The sequence below is a fragment of the Bos taurus genome, chromosome 25, assembly GCF_002263795.3.
Source record: "Bos taurus isolate L1 Dominette 01449 registration number 42190680 breed Hereford chromosome 25, ARS-UCD2.0, whole genome shotgun sequence".
Classification (NCBI taxonomy): Eukaryota; Metazoa; Chordata; class Mammalia; order Artiodactyla; family Bovidae; genus Bos; species Bos taurus.
Genome location: NC_037352.1, coordinates 9,586,117 through 9,600,461, shown reverse-complemented (window position 1 = coordinate 9,600,461; position 14,345 = coordinate 9,586,117). Strand labels below are relative to the sequence as shown.

At 53.3% G+C, this 14,345-nt stretch overlaps 1 protein-coding gene across 5 annotated transcripts in view; it reads right to left on the bottom strand.

Moving 5' to 3' along the window:
* CIITA (class II major histocompatibility complex transactivator) overlaps positions 1-14,345 on the bottom strand; it is a 59,165-nt gene that overhangs the window by 1,088 nt on the left and 43,732 nt on the right. For 3 of the 5 annotated variants that reach the window (XM_010819255.4, XM_010819257.4, XM_010819258.4), the window contains exons 10-19: positions 14,156-14,224; positions 11,545-13,195; positions 10,476-10,634; positions 9,572-9,643; positions 6,064-6,144; positions 5,452-5,544; positions 4,164-4,250; positions 1,526-1,609; positions 1,282-1,365; positions 158-264 (exon numbers count right to left, since the gene is read on the bottom strand). In XM_010819255.4, coding sequence (XP_010817557.1) covers positions 189-264; positions 1,282-1,365; positions 1,526-1,609; positions 4,164-4,250; positions 5,452-5,544; positions 6,064-6,144; positions 9,572-9,643; positions 10,476-10,634; positions 11,545-13,195; positions 14,156-14,224 — 2,456 coding nt within the window. In that variant the 3' untranslated portion in view covers positions 158-188. Of the gene's footprint in view, positions 1-157; positions 265-1,281; positions 1,366-1,525; positions 1,610-4,163; positions 4,251-5,451; positions 5,545-6,063; positions 6,145-9,571; positions 9,644-10,474; positions 10,675-11,544; positions 13,196-14,155; positions 14,225-14,345 lie in introns of those variants that run through there. The other 2 variants (XM_010819256.4, XM_024985427.2) reach the window with 2 other exon arrangements.

The window sequence follows — 14,345 nt, the reverse complement described above, 5'->3', positions numbered from 1 at the left end:
AGCAGAGAAGGAGGTGGAGTAGAGGGGCAGCAGACAGAACACGGGTCCAGGAGCGGTCACCCAGCTCCTAGCCACTGCCCCGCCCACCTTTCCCAAATACTGACTTCCTGGGACCCTGTACCTGGAGCCTCCTGGGGCTCTCCCCTCCCAAGCTCACCTCAGTTCTCTTGTCCCAGCCGCAGCCTGGATCATCTCAGAATGATTCGTGGGTCCAGCTGCTGCAGGTGTTCCTGGACGCCAAAGGGGATGGTGGGCGTCCACATCCTGTGAGGGGCCGTGGCACACGGAGGCCAGGTCAGAGGACGGGGGGGTGGTCCGGAGTCCCCAGCACAAACTGCCTCCAAATTCCACCTCCACCCAGCTTCGTGTGGGGTCATGGGGACACCAGAAGTCTAGTGACCCCGCCTTTTTAAACTTGATTCTGCTTCAAGGAGATAGTGAAGGACAGGGAAGCCTGGCGTGCTGCACTCCCTGAGGCTGCAAAGAGTCGGACACAACTGAGTGACCGAACCACAACTGGTGAGAACTTGCTGTGTGACCTCAGAAAGGTTAGCTAACCTCTCTGTGCTTTCTTCACATCTGCATAATGAGTCTTATAAGAGCCACCCTACTCGTCTTAGCAAGAGATGAGTGATTATGTACACACCAGTGGTTTGAAAGATTATAAAGTACAGTATCGGACAGTGGACATCATAGTGAGGTAATAATAAGTAAGTCTGAATCATATGAAATTGACCGTTGTATAGGTCAACAGTGGAGGAGGGCATAGCAACCCACTCCAGTGTTCTTGCCTGGAGAATCCCCATGGACAGCGGACCCTGGTGGGTTACAAAGGGTTGCAAAGAGTCGGACACAACTGAGCGACTAAGCACAGCACAGCACATAGGTCAACAGATAAAAGCGATTTCGTCTTGTTCAGCTTACTATATCGAGTCTTTTCGTGTACCAGACACTGTCCTAAGTATCTTGACTAATTTAAACCCCACAAAACTGCTTGGGAGTAAATATTATTATCACTCCCATTTTACAGATGAAGAAACTGAGGCCAGGGAATTCCCTGGCAGTCCAGTGGATGGGACTCAGCGCTCTCACTGTTGAGAGCCTGGGTTCAATTCTTGGTCAGAGAACTAAGATCCCCTAAGCTGAAGCAAAAAAAAGAGACTGAGGCCAGTGGGGTGACATGTCTTGTTGCCCATGGTCACACTCTGGAGAGAGGCAGAGTGGAATTTGAGCTCAGGTGAACCCCACGCTGACTCCCCCTCCATCTTGGCCAAGACTTACGCCAGTGTCTTCACCTGAGGGCACTTTCTCAGGCCAGCGGCAAGCTGCTGAGCCCCAGCGGCTGTGAACTTGTTGTACTGGACGCTGGGGAGAGAAAGCCATTGTGGATCCTGGCCCTGGGGACCATCCAGCCTCAGACCAAGGTCAACACCACGCTCTCGACAACCAGCCCTTCCCAGGATGCCAGCAAGAGACCCTCGGTCCTCCCAAGCCCTGCCCGCATGGCCCAGGCTCCCACACTCACTCCAGCACCCGGAGGGACACCATGTCTGGAAGCGCGTGCGCCAGGCTCTCGGCTCCCGCGTCGCAGATACAGTTATTGTACAAGCTGTGGGAGACAGAGGTCAGGCCAGGGGTCGGGGGTGCTGGGGCGTCAGGGCCTGGCAGCAGACACACCAGCTGGGACTACTGCCCCATTCGACAGAGGGGAAAACCGAGTAACTTCTCCGTGGTTACTCCGTGAGTCTGGGGAAGCAGCAGGACTGAGTGGAGGTAGCTTCCTGCCAGGGACACCTCAAGTTCAAATCCCAGCTCTGCAGCTTGTTGCCTGACTTTTGGCAAGTTACCCAGCATCCCTGTGACTCAGTTTGTGCCTCCATAAAATGGGCATGTTAGAGTAATAGTGGGGAAGAGTAAATAAGTTCATGTTGGTAAAAAACCCAGAACAGGGCCCAAAACGTGGAATGAACTACTTGTTAACTATGGTTATTATATCTCCCGGGGGGGGTTGTGAGGTTATATCAGTTACTGTAGTACACCCAGCACTGGGGATATAGCAGGGAAAAGCGAGACCCAGAGTCACTGGGCAGGCTTGGCTTTCTATAGGGTACTCAGTCACCATCAGCAGTGTCAAAAATAGAACACGGGTGTTGTGGATGCCTCATTAACAAGAGTCCTTATAACAAGCCAGGTGCGGCCGCGGTTCTGATTTCAAGGCCGTGACTCTGCCTCGACCCGGCCTCAGAGCAGCGCTGCAGGACTGCATGAAAACGCAGCAGGTCTACACTGCGGCAAAGGGATTCACGCTACACTCCGGGGACCCCTGAAGTCATGAGTTGGCTCGCACCAGGGGAGGAACCAGGGAGAGGTTTCGCAATCTCTTCCTGGGATGGACCTTAGAAACAAGGGGGCCCTTCCTCCCCCACACAGGGAGAGGATTCTTCCCATATTTCACTGATGCCAAGATGTACGTGTTCACATTTGAAAATCACTGAGATCAGGATGTGTCTGATAATCAAAGGATGTCATCATTTAGTTAACAGTGTTTTGTCCTCTTAATGATGTCTTACCAATGGAAGGCATCTTAAAGTCCTTAAAATATGAGGTTTGTTTTTTTTTTCATTTTTTGGCCATGCCGTGCAACTTGCAGGATCTCAGTTTCCCAGTCAGGGATAGAACCTGGGCTGCAGCAGTGAAAGCCCAGAATCCTAACCACTTGGCCACCAGGGAACTCCCAATGTGAGTGAGGTTTTTTAAAGTGTCACTCAGGTCACACATCACCCCCACCGGGCCCACCTGCTTCTCCATTCACACCGGAAAACCCCCAGTCTCCCTCCTGACCCTAACGAAGGTCTCCCTGTATGGTCTGGCCTCCCCTGACCTCTCTCTCCTCATCTCCCACTCTGGGCCTAGTTCCTTATATCCAGCCACAGGGGCCCACCCCCCTTCTGGCTCTGAAGGACCCAACCCCTTTCCCACATCAGGCCCTTTGCATCTGCATCCCACAGAAGGGGGAGGGCCACCTCCTCAGAGCTCTCCTGACCTCCCTGGTGAATTCAATCCTCCCTATTGTCCTCTCCCTGGCCTTTGTTAGTTTCCTTCTTCCCAGCATGAATCAGCGTTTCAAATACTGTTTCCTCATGTGCTTATTTATTATGCAAGGAGCTCAAAAGTAAGACCTGTGCTAGTTTTGTTCAAGCTGTATCTCTAGTTCCTAGCACCGGTTCTGGCCCACGGTTGATATTAAAGAATCTTAGATGCCCTCACAACTCTAGGCAGTGCCAACATCGACTGTACAAGCTGCACAGCACACAACCTATACAATGGCACGCAGGGACCCTGGCTGGAAGGTTAATGGACTGGAAAGACCATCAGTACCGGGCACCACCAGGGGCCAGGCTATGAGTGAAAGTCGTTCAGTCTTGTCCGACTCTTTGCGACCCCATGGACTGTACAGTCCATGGAATTCTCCAGGCCAGAATACTGGAGTGGGTAGCCTTTCCCTTCTCCAGGGGATCTTCACAACCCAGGGGTCAAACCCAGGTCTCCCGCATTGCAGGTGGATTTTTTACCAGCAGAACCACAAGGGAAGTCCAGGGGCCAGGCTGGAAGTAATCAAAAGCAAGATGTGCTATTCCAAGCCTCACCAGAAGGTGGCAGTGTAGGCATGGACCGGTGTCTGAGTGACAAGAGCCAGCCAAGGCTGCCTGTGCACGGTCAGCCTTCCAGAAATCACTAACCCTGGACTCCAGAAAAGGCTCAGTCTTGCCATCCCCTGGGGAAGGAGGACCAATATTTATTAAGCACCAGAGCCAGGCACTGCACCAAGAGTTTTCTGTAGGCCATAGATACGGTACTCATTTTCCAGATGAGGAAACAGACTTGGGATGAGAAAACGACTTGCCCAGAATTTGCCCTTCCTCCGGGGGCTGCTAACCCTCTTGTCCAGGGTAGTGTCATCGCCCATCTCCAGCAGGGTGTGTTCGTGTTGGGTTTTAGGTGGGTGCCCCCCACTCCCCAACCCCACCAAACTGTGCAACACCAGCCCAACAGAACAGCCTGTAGCGACTGCTTCCAGGGACCTCGCGGCCGGTAACCAAGGGGGCTCTCTGCCCACCCCAAGCCCACCAGCTCAGCACCTGACGGACGGGGACCCCACTCACCTCAACCTGAGGAGGGACGTGGCCAGCGCGGGCAGAGCCTCGGCCAGCTTGCAGGCACCCACGTCGGTGATGTTGTTCTGGGACAAGCTGCAGGGGTGCAACAGGGGGAGGGCTCAGGGCCAAACCTGAATGCCCCTACCCACCAGCGCTCATGCCCCAGGCTCGGGCAGAGCTGGGGACCTCGGCTTCCTCACAGGGCGGCCCAGGGCAGCAAATGCAAGACAGAGCAGTGGGTGCTGAACTGTGTGAGGGGCACTGCGGGTAAACTGGACCAGTGAAAGGATGCCAGTCACATGCTGAGGCTGAGCGGGACGACGGGGTGAGGATGCAGGTGAGAGAGACTGCGCTCCTCCCACGCCTGTTCTATGAGTTCACAGCATCCCTTCTTTTCCCTCTGGACCACTTTTCAGACTGTCATTACATGAGAGTTCACATTATTTGTTTGAGCTCCTCGAGGTGAGGGGTCGGGTCTGTTTTGTTCATTACTGTAAACATGTGCCTAGAGTCATGCAAAGTACATAGGAGGTGCTCAGAAGATACCTAAGTGGGGAAGGGAACGTAGGAGACAGAGATGGAGGGAGGAATCAGGGAAGGGAAGAAGGAAGGAAGGGACATGGGAGTGAAATCTAGCTCACTCACATTATCTCCTTAAACACTCCAAATTACTTAAGAAGTCTCAGTGTCCCTCCATCAGGGAAATCCCTAATTGGTTCTGGTGAATTCTGTGGCTTCCCTGATAATGGTTGTGGAGTAGAGTGTGCATGACGTTTAACGATCCCTCTAGGTTCAGTAAAAAAAAATCATGCTGATCCTCCTGCCTCATCCATCTCCCACTCCCCCAAACCCAGAACAGTTTTTTTTTTTTTAATCAAAATTTACTATTTTACTAACAATCTTTTACTGATAAATCCTAACCTAGCTCTCACCCTCAGTCTAACTTTCTCTCATTAGACACTGCTTACATTCATTACTGCACACTTCACAATTATGATGGTTGTTTGTTGGTTTATTGTCTCCCCTCCCTAGAAGATCTCTGAGGCCAGGGACTTTGCTTTGCTAAAAGCTGGGTCTCCAGGGCATTGAACTGTGTCTGCACATAATAGGTGCTTCTTACATATTTGTTGATTAAATGAATAAATGATTAGTAGAATGGCTGATTAAAGAAATGACTGAATGAGTGAATGGGTGCATGACTAAACAGATGCATGATTGAATGGATGAGGGAATGAAAGAAAAGGCGGGACTTTGGGGACAAATGCAGCAAGAAGGGCAAGCCCAGCCCACTCACTTGAGTGTCTCCAGGGCCTTCAGCTGAGGGAAGGTGGCTGAGAGCTGGGCGACACCCTCGTCCCCAATCTTGTTCTCGCTCAGCGAGTCCAGGCTGCAGGTAGAATCAGATGGGGGGCATCAGCCAGCACCCCAGAGGCCACCTGACCCTCCCCCACCCTCCAACCCAGCAGCAGCCTCCTCCGGTCCCCCGACCCCTGGGCACACCATGGCCAGATGCAGCTGAGCTCCAAGAATATGAGAGCGTCTTCATCACCTGGGAGCACCAGGTGGCCAATCAGGGGACAAGGCTCTGACTCCCCACGGACCTGAATCTCTGTTCTTCCTTGAAGCCCCATGAGCTGGGGCAAGTTCCCCAAACTCTCGAGACCTGAACTGTACAACTGGGATCACATTCCTCACCCCTACATCCCCCGTGGGGTTGCTGGGAGCAGCACAAGAGGGAAAAAGAGTCAAAGGTCACAAAAGGATTCAACTTCTTTTTATTGTTTCCATCTCTCGTCCCTTCCCTGCAGTGGGGGCATCCGGTCACTCACACCAGCCACACTAAGGAAGCAGGGAGAAGGGGACAAACAGGGCCAGGGCTTGGAGAAATTCCAGGGTTTATACTCACTCTAGATGCTGAAGGGAAGTAAAGGCCTCAAGGATCTTCACCAGTTTAGGAAAAACCTGTGGGCCCAAGACAGGGCCCAGCCTAGGAAGCAAAGAGCAGAGTCAAGACCCTGAAACAGCCATGGCCCTGCTATTCAACCCCACAGAAGGCAGGCCCACCTGAGACCTTACCTCCTCCCTGCCCTCCTGGTGGGACCCCAATCCTTTCTACTTCAGGCAGATTTCACAAAACCCACTCAAGAGGCCTGCTGGGCTCCCAGCTGGGGGCTCCCCAGCCTTCATCTCCACGTGGGGAGCCAGGGCTCACTCCTGCCATTATCCATGTAGACCCTTCTCCCACCCTGGCCTGGGGAAATGGTTCCCAGATGCTGGCCTGAGGACCCACCTCCAGCCCTGAGAAAGATAACTTACATATTTTCCATTGCTATTTCATAACAAACAGAACCATTTCTTGAGCACTTTTTATATGCCAAGAACATGCCGGGTTCATCACTCAGATCTCATTTAATCCTCACAATGACTCTGAACTAGGAGCCCTTCTTAGTCCCATTTTACAGATGGGGAAACCAAGGCACAGAGAGGTTAACTAACTCACGTAAGGCCACACAGCCTGGATGGACATTTAGAACAGACTTCAAGGGAATGAGAAAAAGAAAGATGGCAAAGGGCTCTCTCTCTCTTTTTAATATGGTTAAATTACTCAAGGTAAAGAACCATCTTTTATTCTGAAATTATATCCTTTGAACTTTTTTGACATCATAATGCTTCATTTTTGATAAAATTATGGTGCCATCAGTGGCTATTTCTCTTGTTTGAATGAACATACCTGATATAAATTAAAAGATGGTAACTTCACAGAGTCACTGAAATTCACTTTGAAATATTCACAATCTTTGAAACCCCAAAGCCTAGGAATCATCAGCCTTAATAAAAGGTCACGAGAGGGGGATCAGAAATCCGACTTGAATCTGGGCTGGCTTCCCTGGTGGCTCAGATGGTAAAGAATGTGCCTGCAACGCAGGAGATCTGGGTTCCATCCCTGGGTCAGGAAGATCCCCTGGAGAAGGAAATGGCAACCCACTCCAGTGTTCTTGCCTGCAGAATTTCACGGACAGAGGAGTCTGGTGGGCTACAGTCCATGGGGTTGCAAAGAGTTGGAAATGACTGAGTGACTAACACTTTTCACTTAGCTTCTCTAGGACCTTTTGGACAAATCCCTTCATCTCTGAGTCTCAGTCTTCTCAAAGTTAGTCCCAGTCTTGAAGGATTTTTAAAAGATTAAGGAATTCATTTACTAAATATTGATTGCTTGCCTATAGGGTGCCAGACCCACCAAACGTGGCAACGCAGATCGCCGTGAACAGAAGAGACAAAAGTCAAAGCCCTCGTGGAGCTAACATATCAAGGGGCAAGATGGATCATCAGAGAAACTGGTAAACTGTCCGGTACGGGAGATTATACGTGATGCGGAGAAAAGCCCAGCGCGAGCGGGGCAGAGCTGTACTTTCAAATACGGGAGACAGGAAAGGCCTCTCTCAGGGATCTCCGTGGTGGTCCAGTGGTTAAGACTGCACCTTGCAGTGTAGGGGACACAGGTTCAGTCCCTGGCGGGGGATCTAAGATCCCACACGCCACGGAAAAACGAAGCCTGCGTGCCACAACTAGAGAGCTCATACACAGCAAGGAAAAATCCCGCATGACGCAACAGAGATCCTTCGGGCTGCAACTGAGATCTAGGAAAGCCAAATATAATAAATAAATGAAAATGTTTTAAAGTTTGTTTAAAAAAAGAAAAGATCTCTCTTGCTGAAAACCAGAAGAAAGTGTCGGCATGGGCCATGCAGACACCTGGGGAAAAGAGTCCTGGGCAGAAGGCACAGCCAGTGCAGAGGCCCAGGGGTTGGACCAGACCTGCTGCTAAGTCACTTCAGTCGTGTCCGACTCTGTGCGACCCCATAGAAGGCAGCCCACCAGGCTCCCCCGTCCCTGGGATTCTCCAGGCAAGAACACTGGAGTGGGTTGCCATTTCCTTCTCCAATGCATGAAAGTGAAAAAATAAAGTGAAGTCGCTCAGTCGTGTCCGACTCTTAGCAACCCCATGGACTGCAGCCTACCAGGCTCCTCCGTCCATGGGATTTTCCAGGCAAGAGTACTGGAGTGGGGTGCCATCGCCTTCTCCATGGACCAGACCTAGTGAGGTTGAAAAGCATCAAGAGGATGCACATGGCTGCAGAGTGCAGGAGGCAAGGCTGAAGAGGTAAAGGGGGCCTGAATCAGGAGAAGCGTCCACCAGCACAGCCCCTGCTGGGTTCCGAGTGGCTGAGCGGCCTCATCTATAGGTAAGTGAGGCCAACAGGTTACCCTACGTGGTAGCTGCCAGTCCCACGCCCAGAATAGTCCCTTCCTTCCTTCCTTCTTTCCTCAGAACTTCTCGGGGCTTCTGGCCTGCAGGTGGCTAACCTCTGGGTTTTGGATTGTGTTCTACCCCACGGCTGCTGCTCCCCAGAGCACAGTTCCGACCTCAAGCTAGGGGCTTTTGAAGCTGAAAATAATTCAAAGCCAGAATGGGTCCTTGGTACTTGTTTTCGTATGTTTCCTCTTTTCAGCAACACTTTTTTTTCTTTAACCTCTGCACAAATTTGGCATCTTGTCTCTCTCTGCTCAAAAGAAGAGATGCTTGGCTTTTTCTGGAGGGCCAGGGGAGCAATGATCAGGAGGAGCAGGCAGCTTGTGGGTGCCCCATCAAGGACCCTGGGCAAGTTACTTAATCTCACTAGGCCTCAGTTTCTTCATCTGTAAAATGGGGGCAATAATGACGATCTCCCAGCTCTTAAAATTAATGAGATTACATACAAAAGGCACTGAGTACACTGTAGGTGCTTAATAGTTCCTTCCTAATCGTCAGATGGTTTAAAATCCCTAACAAGGTCCAACTATGAATTTAGCTTTTTCCCGCATTGGAGCAAGAGCCAGCCAGGCTGATCTGACATTTGTGACTTTGGACAAACAATTTATCCTCTCTAAGGTCTCAGTGTTTGCTTCTGTACAATGGGGAGATAATAACAATTTCTCCACCCAGCATGGTTCATTCCCATTCCTTTGCCTAGCTTCAGTGCTTCAATCACCTGCTCCAGGAAGCCCCCTAAGTCTGATTCTCATAGCCCTTGAGTTTCCAGCCACTAATCACAGCAGCAGGTGGTAATTTTACACCAGACAGCAAGCTGATTGAGAACAGTGGCCTTGGCCATAGGAGTAGATCTGTTGAATGAGTGGATATGAATGAGCATCTTCACCAGCAAATGGGCCAATTAGCTTCACCCGTGAGACCCTCCAGGACTAGCCTGGACTGGCCATGCCCCAGCTGCTGGAAGCTGGTTTCCAGAGTGGTGGGGGAGGACGAGAGGATAAGAATAATTCTGAGGGCTGATCTGCATTCTGGTGGCATCAGCCCAGCTAACGCTGGAGGAGAAACCTCATGGGAATCCGAGACGCTCCACCCCTTGGCTTACGCAAACTCCAGCTTCTTTAAGTCTCGGACAGCAGGGAGCTCCCCAGCTGCTGCTTCAGAGGAGCTTCTTGTCCTGGAGAGAACGGGCAACGTCAGTGGAGAGCTGGCACAGTACCATCACTGAGCCCCTTCCTCTGGGTCTTAGTGCCCCAGGGCCCAGAATTCCCTGGAAGGACAGCCTTCCTCAGGCTTCTGTTGTCCCCTTGTTAAAAAGAAAAGAACCTCCAAAAAGGATATTGTTAAGGCATCACTGTGTGTTTCACACAAAAGAGCCTTAGAGGAGGCACTACCCACACCCTCCCCAGACAGAACACAATATGTGCTCAAACAATGCACGATGAAACAAGGAGGGAATGACACCCGTCCTGCAGTCATGTCTCCTCTACCATCTCAACCTTAGACCTCTGCCGTCTATAAAACGGGGATCCTGGTCCCGGCTGCCTTGAAATGTAGCCCTGGTGTCACTTGTATGACTGGATGAACACTTAGCAGGAGAGACTATCTCCTTGGCTGTATTTATTTATTTATTTATTTTTAAAATCCGGTTGCACCTCACAGCATGTGGGGCCTTAGGTCCCTGGCCAGGGATCAAACTCACGCCCCCTGCACTGGAAGGTAGAGTCTTAACCACCGGATCGCCGAGGAAGTCCCTCAAAATGTGTCCTTAGATTTAGCTGGGAAAGAAGTTCGCCCATGATGGCAAGTTCGGAAGCAGACACAGTGATAGATCCTGGGGTTTCTACCTGAGTGGTGACCGCAGTGAGAGATTCTAGATGGTCATTGCCCAGGGATGGAGAGGGGCATGGGAGGTTCCCCCAAAAGAGGAGGCACTGGAAGTGCTCATGACGAACTTAACACTAAGTCCTGTGCAGCCTGGACCACCTCCCATGTCCCCTCCCCCTCACCTCTGGATCTGCACGAGATTGCCAAGGTCTTCCACATCCTTCATGGACTTGGCCTTGAAAGGCTCGATGGTGAACTTCTCCTCCACTGCCCGGAGTAGCTTGGCCTCCCCACGCTGCTGCAGGGACTCCCATAGCTCCACAGTGTCACTCAATGCAGCCCTGTGAAGGAAGGGCCTCAGACCCGGGCACGGTGACCAGGCTAGACCATAATGGGGGAGGGGGAGCAGCTCTATGAAGGAACCTCCTACCTGTTCAGATACTTTCCTTCCTCAACACAACCCCTACTTCCTCTAGGGAGTCTTGCATGACCACTCAAGCCCTTATCACTTATTCCGTTTACTCAACTCTCCCAAGGGTTTTATTTCCCTTTTTGCTTTGGCTACCAGGAAGCTCAGTGGAAAATTCTCAGTTGAATGACAATGTTGTCAACCTTACCGCATGGGCAAATTATGCTTAGGGGGAAGGTAGAAGAGATCCTCTGGTGATTAAATGACCAAACAGATAACCAAAGAATTTAGATTCCTTAATTTAAGGAATTTTTACTTCATCCTGAGGGAGGTAGGGTGCCTCTGAAAGATTGGAAGCAAGGATAGAGTATGATCAGATGCAATTTCTAGTGAGACTGTGCTGATGGTGGAATATAACATGGAGTGGGACAGGAGACTGGAGGCAGGGAGGTTGAGGGAGGCTATGGCCTTAATCCCACCATGACAAAATGTGGGCTTAATGGGGTTTCCATCTCCAAGGGATGGAGAAAAGAAAATGAATTCAAACCCAGGTCAGTCTTAGATCTAGACGTGGCCCAGTGCCTGGCTTAAGGCCGGTCTTCACATTCTGGTTGAAAGAATGATGCTGTCGTTCCCTGGCTGTGTGACCTCAGGCAAGCTACTATCCCTCTCTGAGCTTCGGCTTCCTCATCTTAAAAAAAAGGATGGAATCACGTCTGCCCTCATCGGGCTGGCATTCATTCTAAATGAGACCACCCACAGAGTCAGCACTGGGCACAGCACCAAGACACCCTGCAGGCGCCCAAGGCCAAGGAGCCCCCTCTCCTGTCCCCGGCCCCCACCTGAAACGGGTGACACAGCTGAGTCCCACGAGGCTCCCCAGTCCAGAGGCGTCGACGCCAGTGCTGCGGAGGTCCAGGGAAAAGTCTCGGCCCGCGGCCTCCAGGGCGCTGCCCAGCACATGGGTGTCAGGAGGCGTGAGCCGTGTGCCCAGGAAGGAGAGGCGGGCAGGGAGCCCCTGCAGCACGTGCTGCCAGAGCCCGGGGTCCAGCGCCTCGTGGGCACAGTGCAGCAGCTCCAGCAGCCGCCCCGCCTGCAGCGTCCCGGGCTGCAGACGCTTCAGGTACCTCGTGAGCACCTTCTGCTTCCTGTCCGCTGACGTGGTGGCCGCCGGCCCTGCCAGGGCCCCCAGGCAGCCGGCGCGAGGCTGGAAGACCAGTCCGACCAAGAAGCGCGGCACGCCCTCCAGCCAGTTGTCATAGGGCCGCTTCTTCCTCGGGGTCAAGGCCAGATACTGCGGCAGCTCCTTGTCCTTGATTTCGCCGCTCAGAGCCAGCCACACAGCCCCCAGGAAGCACTGCAGGAGGAAGCTGGAGAAGGCCAGCTCCGTCTCTGGGGCCCCCGGGGTGGGCCGCAACCAGCCTTGGGCCACAGCCCAGGCCCTCGCCTCCGCCGACGGTAAACAGCCCGCCTTCAGGCCCCTCTGGTGCACACGGCCCAGCTCCCAGGCCAGCCTGGCCAGTTCCGCCAGGGCCCCTGGGGGGCTATCTCGAGCTGCTGGGCCTAGCAGGCCCACGTAGAGGCCCGTGAGCGTGGAGGGCAGCTGGGCTTCATCACTCCGCTGCAGGAGGGCCTCTGCGAGCTGGCACACGGTCCGGCACACGGTGGGGCTGTGGCTGTGGCTCAGGAGGAACGGCCGGGCCTGCAGGAGCGCCAGGGCTCTCTCTTGGTGCTCAGCGGTCCCCTCCGACTCAAAGTAACGCCTCACATAGGTCTCAACCTGCTGGGCCGAGAAGCCGGCCACCTCAAACAGGGCGTCCACCTTGCTCAGGCTCTGGGCCAGGCGGCCCCGGGGCCAGGCCGTGAGCAGCAGGGTGCAGCCCCGCAGCAGCTTGCGCTGGAGGAGGCCCGCCAGCAGCCCCCGGAGGGAGCGGGGCTCTGCCGACCCGGGGCCTCCTGTGCTGTGCAGGGAGCCATCGTGGGCTTCCAGGTCCTCGAAGCCATCCAGGATGAGCAGGATGCGGTTGGGTCTCCTCGCAATGTAACTGAGGACCTCGTCGTCCACTGGCAACGGCTGCGGGCCCAGGGAGGACAGCAGATCCTGCAGGCGGTAGGAGGTCCCCGGACGGTCCAAACGATGGCAGGGGACACAGAAGACAAAGTCGTACTGTGGCAGCTGGCCGTGGGCCCAGGCCCGGCTCACGGCCCGGGCCCAGTGACTCTTCCCATGTCCCGCTTTGCCCAGCACAGCGATCACCCGCGTCTCCCGGGGCTGCTGGCGGTCGCTGGCGGCCAGCAGCACCTCGGCCAGACCCCCTCGGGCCGGCTGCCGCTCTGCCCAGTCCAGGGTGGCCAGCTCTCTCTCCTGGCTCTTCCCGCTGCTCTTCTCCAGCCTCACCCTCACCAGGTCCATGTCCACCAGGGTGCCTTCCGGGCCGGTGGGCTGGGCCTGGTACTTGTCCCGTAGCGACTGGTAGAACTGCTCCACGCTCTCTGCGCAGGTCAAAGGGTGTGTGGGGTCGAGGGAGAGGAGGATGCTCATGGCAGGACTGGCCACTGTGAGGCCAGCCCGGCCCCCATCACTAGCGTCTTCATCCATTCATCTCAGCCTTCCCTAAGCACGTTCTTGATTAGTGGCCTCACTCAGTTATCCAGACACTCATTCATTCCTTCTTACACCCAGTCATACCCTCATCTCACTTGATTATCTATCCACTCCATTCACTCGCTAACCTTCATTGTTTTTTAACTTTTATTTTATATTGGGGTATAGCCAATCAACGATATTGTGGTAGTTTCAGATGCCCAGCAAAACAACTCAGCCAGACATGTACATGGATCCATTCTCCCCCCAGACTCCCCTCCTATTGAGGTTGTCATATAACATTGAGCAAGACCCTGTTCCAGACAGCAGGACCTTGTTGCTAACATTCTTCTATTTGCTCACCGTAGGGAGGCCATGGGGGGAGGGGTGTTAAGAGCTAAGATAGTAGACTCCACGAATCTGGTTCAACTTTTTACTGTTCTCTTGAGCATGTGAGGTACCCCCTATGCTTCAGTTTCCTCACCTGTAAAACCGGGGTCATACTGGGGTCGTTGGCGACTTGACTACATACATCTCATGTGCCTGTAAGTGTGTCTGGGACAGAGTCCGACTCAGCCGTCTGGCTGTTCTGTAAGTTGCCCTTTCCTTTCTACCCTCTCACACTCATCACCCACTCTTGCCTTCATCCACTCTCTGTCACCCACCCTTCCCTCCTGCATTCTCCCAGCTTTGCAAACAAGAAAATGCTGACACATAGCATGGGCTCACAGGGGACAGGTCCTCAGTAAACCTTTCTCTAAGTGCAGGTGTAACTGGTGGAACGAATGATGGGATAATGGTGGGACCAAATGAGCACCTGAATGAATGAATGAATGAGCCAACAAGTAAGGGACCCTGCTACCACTCACCAGGCCACTTGGGAAGTTTGCTGGAGGCCCCGCCAGCTGCTGGGCATTTGGTGGGGGACATCTCATCCTCTGGAGGGGAAGAAGCTGGTGTTAGAGTTAGGGTGAGAGGCACCCCGGGGACCTCCCTCCCTCTGGGTCATCAGTCCCTTGAGTATGCCAAGGGCAGAGCTGACATGGGCTGAGTGTCCCC